This window comes from Camarhynchus parvulus, chromosome 2 (genome assembly GCF_901933205.1).
Source record: "Camarhynchus parvulus chromosome 2, STF_HiC, whole genome shotgun sequence".
Taxonomy (NCBI): domain Eukaryota; kingdom Metazoa; phylum Chordata; class Aves; order Passeriformes; family Thraupidae; genus Camarhynchus; species Camarhynchus parvulus.
In genome coordinates, this window is record NC_044572.1 from 69,637,825 (window position 1) to 69,643,151 (window position 5,327).

The 5,327-nt window shown below is 43.2% G+C and overlaps 1 protein-coding gene across 1 annotated transcript; it reads right to left on the minus strand.

Annotated features, from left to right (window-relative positions):
* Positions 1–486: 486 nt before the first annotated feature.
* Positions 487–5,031, minus strand: LOC115901381 (serpin B12-like). The gene is made up of 7 exons (XM_030944008.1): positions 4,861–5,031; positions 3,378–3,491; positions 2,892–3,023; positions 2,044–2,161; positions 1,386–1,528; positions 1,015–1,185; positions 487–891 (listed from the first exon to the last, which is right to left on the minus strand). Exons 1-7 carry the CDS (start codon positions 5,029–5,031, stop codon positions 487–489), a joined length of 1,254 nt encoding a protein of 417 aa, XP_030799868.1.
* Positions 5,032–5,327: the final 296 nt, after the last annotated feature.

Genomic DNA, 5,327 nt, shown 5'->3' on the forward strand with positions numbered 1-5,327 from the left:
GACACCATGCATATAAAATTCTCTTTGGAGTTATTTGAGAACTTAATATAGACACAGGAGAGGTTGTCCAGACAGGTGGTGGAGTCTCCATCTTTGGAGATATCCAAAATGAATCTGGACTTGGTCTTGGGCAGCCAGCTGTGGATGGCCCTGCTCGTGCAGGGCAGGTGGACCAGGTGACCTCCAGAGGTCCCTTCCCACCTCAACCCTATTGTCACCATGAGCCCATGTGCGCATCAAGGAAACAAAGTGTTATTCATATCCAGTGAGCTTAAGGTAAAATTTACTCATATTCTGGATTCAGATCAATATTTACAATTCAAGGAGCCTAGCAGCAGACCATTTGATTCATAGGTTCTAAACAAAACTGGCTGCAGTGATTATTTTGAAGTACAAACTAGCCATCAAAGGATTAAGAAAGCATTTGGGAGAAAAATACAATTTCTGCTTTTAACATCCTCACAGTGTTAGAAAACGGCCCTGATTTTAAGGTGAACAGAGTTTGCCAAAGAAAATTATAGTATTGGTAGGATTGTGTCTAATAAAGAATAAGAAAGGGTGATTAGCCATGAACACCTCTGTGAGAGGCAGAGACCTCCTGACAATGGAAGCTCCTGTGCCAGCCGCCGCCACGGTGCCTTCCTCATTGACCTCCACGTAGGCCTTGTGGACAACGTTTGACAGCACCAGAGACTTTGCAAATGTCATTGCAGAAAGGTCAACTTTTGATTCAGTGAAGATGTCGGTCATCCCCATCTCCTGTAAAACCTGGTTGAGGTTAAAGGCGCCTTCCAGCTTGAATCGGGGCAGGTAAACCTCCACTGTTGTCTCAAACATGGTCTCTGAGGAGGCCCACAGCATTAAATTTTCATAGGTGATTGTGCTTTCAATCTATAAGATGGTGGGAAAAAGAAGATTCAAATAGGTGGGAAGCTTTGAAAAATCAAGATCTTTGCCCAGTGTTAATTCAGACAACTGGCTTCCAGCCCTGGTTTGTGACATGTACTGCCTTACCTGCTCCAGCCCACTGACAGATCCATCAGCCACATCCCCTGGCAGCAGGATGATCATGCTCAGTGACTTCTGAGCATAAGGGAGTTCAAGGATCTGAGCACCCACCTCCTCAATGTAGCCCAGTTTAAATTTGCCTTTCTGATACATCATCTGCACAGGTTTCTTTCTGTTCTATTGAAAAGAAAATTACACAGTCAGTTAGGCAATACAGCTCCTACCAACACCTCAACCCAACAGGGGAGGCAACTTAAGTTCCCAACACACCCACAGCTTACACACAGGGCAGCTCAGCCCTGGACATTGTTATGCTTGCTGCAATGCTCACAGTAGCTGAGGTGAATAGTGTTGAGATTTACAGAATGCAGGTGTACCTGAGTCAGTTTAAAATCCCTCTGAACTGTTTTTTCCTCCTCAAACTTGTGTTCCCAGGATGCTTTAAAGTAGATTACATTCACAAGCACCAGCAATGCACGTCCATCAATCACACCAGGTGCAAAGAGTTCCCTGATTTTACCTAAAGGAAAATTTTGAAACGCAGAAGTATTTGTTAGCTGTCATTAGGGCTCTGGACTGAGACTCTATTATTGATCTGTGAACTTAGTTTTGGAAAAACTTAGAAACACAGTTCTCGGTTTATTCAAAGGACAAAACAATGTAGGTAAACAAATGGTAGATTCCTCTGCCCTGTAACCACCAGGGAGGAGGGGGGGTCACCAGATTTTCCCCTGGTGTTCCGAATCTGCATTTATGGCTGTTTGCAGGAGCAGTTTGTCTGGTCAAGACTTATAGTTATTACTGCAATTATCAGGCCAGGCATAAGGATGGGAATAAAAAATATTTTACAGCAAACATATCTTTAACTCATAAATAATTTAGCCAGTAACTTAGTCTAATATTTCAAGAGCAGACAAACTACTCTTAAACAGCAGAAATGTGAACAGTTCTTTGCTTTTCCTACCCTAGAATTTCATTTGTTGAACCCACGTAGGAAGGCAGGGATATAATGGCTATAGTTTTGCTTTGTTTTACCTTGTGTCTCACTTTCAACCCAAGCATTAATTTTTCTTCTGGCAGCTTCAACAGCACCATGAAAGTCCACTGTTTGCAGCACTGCTCCATACAGTTCCTTGCTACATGTTAGAAATTGCTGTAAAGCAAAATATAGATTATGAATTGGTCAAATCTATTAAGCACTTACTGCCTTTTGAAAGAAACCAATCTCTTGATAGTATTTTAGAAATGGTGAGGGACCTGTTGAATCTGTAGGGCAAAATTTCATTTTGGAAATGTTAAGTAAAAAGAAAACCAGAAGAGTTAGTCTTGTCATGGAGAACTGTGTAAGTATCAAAATAGTTGACAGAAAAGCAAAGATGTGACTAACAAGTTAGCCATACTAAGTAGTCTCAAGACCACTCAGTCACTCAGTAGGAAAGGAGCAAGAAGTTCAGCAGAGCAGTCCTGTGCATGAATCTGTACAACCTTCCTGGAGATAAACCCTCTTCAAGCTTACTGCTGCCTCAGCTGTCCCACTTGCAAGACCTGAAGTAGGTAGTTTACAGACAGCTTGAATAAGCAGGTTTTGGCTGTAGGTTCTCCTCTGGCTGAGTGCACACATATGAAAAATGTGCCAAAAATGAACAGATCCCTGCTTTATTTTTGCTTTATAGCCTTTGATATCCACAGGATGGTTTATTTCTGTTTGGGTTTTTTTGCTTCTTGTGTTTTTTTAATAAAAGCATGGAAAGTTGACAGCCTCAAGAGCTATAGCTCCATGTAGCACATCATGTGCTCCAAAACACACACAAGAGGGGAACGGTGAGGCTCACAGTTCCAGGGAAGCTTGAGGTCATGGCCACAGCAATTAGCAGGCGACTTACCTGCTGGAGCTCAAATCCTTGTTGTATAAAGAGATTGTTGGCCAAGGTTAAAACATATTTTTCACCAAGGTTTTGTAGTTGCAAAAGCAGCTCCTGGAACACTTTATGGTTAAGGTTCCCCTCCTTGTTACACTGGGAGTAACACAAACACAACAAACAGAACAATTAAAATGATTCCTCTGTACAGCTTTGGTTGCTAATTTTCATCTTAATTAGACAACACTATAAGGCTAATTCCTGCTGTACTGAATTTAAATCCAGCTAGTCCAAGCTTAGTAGCCTGATCCTCCTTCAAATGAGATCACCGAAGGCTTTGGTATTGCCTTACTGGCCCTTAATAAAATAAAACCTTGTATCAGTCATTTCCTAGAGGATTAAGGAGCCTCTGAGCATGTGATCTTGACTCCCTCCAGTGGCAAACCCCAGAGTTCTACAAGCACTAGCCTACCACGCAGTGAAGGCGGGGCTCCCCACCCAAGGACTCACCTCTGAGAAGGAAGGCTGGCTCTCCAGGCTTCCTTCTAGCTCCATATCTGGGGCTGCACTCTCGTGATCAGATCCAGGACTCATTCTTCCTGCAGCTTTCCTGACATGGAGCACCTGCAGGTGAAGATGTCAAGTTATGTCAATTGTAACTGGGATAAAATCATATTCCTTGTTTAAAAGCTTTGCTGTCCCCTATTGGATAAGTAGTGTAGATTCATGAAAGATGTTTTGGCAGCTTCACTGATCAGCTGAAATGACAGACTTGAACTTGTTCACACATTCATGTTCAGACTCACTTTTCTATATTAACAAACCAAGAAGAACTTGCACTTAATCCCTCAAAATATTACTCTTCACTACCTCAAAATGTTTATATTTGATTTGTGTTTTCATTGCTACAGTTATCTTAAATTTCAAAACAAAAATTTGCCCCAAGTAAAGAGACAAAAATTAATTTTCTTTAAAAACACCAGAACTGGCTTCTTGCAATCATTCTTAACATTAGCATGAGCTAAAGAAATAGATCAAAGCTACAGCGCTCTTAATGGAAACGAGTCCTTGTTTCTACTGTGCAAATACATCTGAAAATTTTTCAGCAGTTTTTCTATTATAATAATGTTGTGTCATACAAAGACTTACTCTCCTTTTTTAGAGGATACTGATATTGAGCAATTCCCATTGCTTTCCTAAAATAAGCAGGAGTCCCTGTCTAAAGTAGTGATGTGGCAGGGCTATGGTATGCAGGGGGCTGTAGGGGTGGTCTCTGTGCAAAGAGAACAGACTCAGAGTGTCTGGGTGGGCACCTGGCAGCCACAGCAAAGGTGAACCCACCACACCCTCGTGAGAAGTTCTGCCTTAGGATTATTGGTCTTCTACCACTCATGGTAGAGAAGAAGAAAGAGAGAAGAAAAACAGAAAATAAAAGATTGTAGAAATCAGAACTAGCACTGCAGGAAGTAAAGGCACAGTGACTGGAGAGGTGGTCTTCTTTACCTCCTCCTTGCCTACCTGGGTCTCAGTGGGGTGAGACATTTTGACTCTTGGATGTCCTAAGGGACAGATGAGCTAATGCTTTCAGCCACCCAGGTGCACCCGCTTCCTTCAGGTGTCTGCAGCTCTCCCCACTGCCCACCCAGACTCCCACTCTCAGGATTCTTGTAGCAACCACAAGAGGAAACACCTGCCCATAATTCTGAAATAAAGCCTGACATTCTGCCTCAGGCTTGGGGAAAGCCAGAGCACCCCACTGTGCTGTATCACCTCCTCTCAGCCAGCCCTTGCAGGGGGTATGATGAGACTCACACCAGCAGATGGCAGGGATCACAGTGCTCCAAGCACAGCTGTGAAGGCAGCACCTGTGCCTGCCCTTGTGCAGGTTTCCTGTGAGACACTCACCCGTGTGCTGTGCTGGGATGCCCAACATTTCCTTTGAGGGAACAGCAAGTGATGTGGAAGCACCTCACCATGGTTCATCCATACTCACTTTTTCTATCTGAGCAGCAGTGTTGTTTTTTGCACCAAGATGGATCAGGGCCAGGGCAACAGAGATGCTCATAGGAGAGAAGACAATATTTGTGTCCTCTGCACTTCTGTTGAGCTTTTTGTAGAGATCAAGGCAAAACTCAGTAACTGGTCTAGAAATGGAGTCCATCATGAAGTGGCTGCTGAGTGGGAGCACAAAAGAATTAAGAAATTTAGTGCAGCTGGCCTAGCTAGACCACACTGTGAAGCATCTGTCTTCCCTGAGATTGTCCCATAGCTGGTTGTTGAACATAATAGACATTTTCTAAATCCTGAAAGTTTTAATCAGCCTTGCACAGATGAGTCTATGATGCACAGCAGGAGCAAAGGCAGAGAGGGTCTGCAAAAGGGACCCATGCTCACAATGTGTACATTCCTCAGAAAGGACCCTTTTTCTGCCTTATCCCATGCTGTATCTTATTTCAACTT

Coding starts and splice junctions, on each gene's coding strand:
- LOC115901381 (XM_030944008.1), bottom strand. CDS start 5,031: ATGATGGACTCCATTTCTAGACCAGTTACTGAGTTTTGCCTTGATCTC. Junction 1,529..2,043: donor GGTTGAAAGTGAGACACAAG/GTAAAACAAAGC, acceptor ATTTTCCTTTAG/GTAAAATCAGGGAACTCTTT. Junction 892..1,014: donor CTGTCAGTGGGCTGGAGCAG/GTAAGGCAGTAC, acceptor ACCATCTTATAG/ATTGAAAGCACAATCACCTA.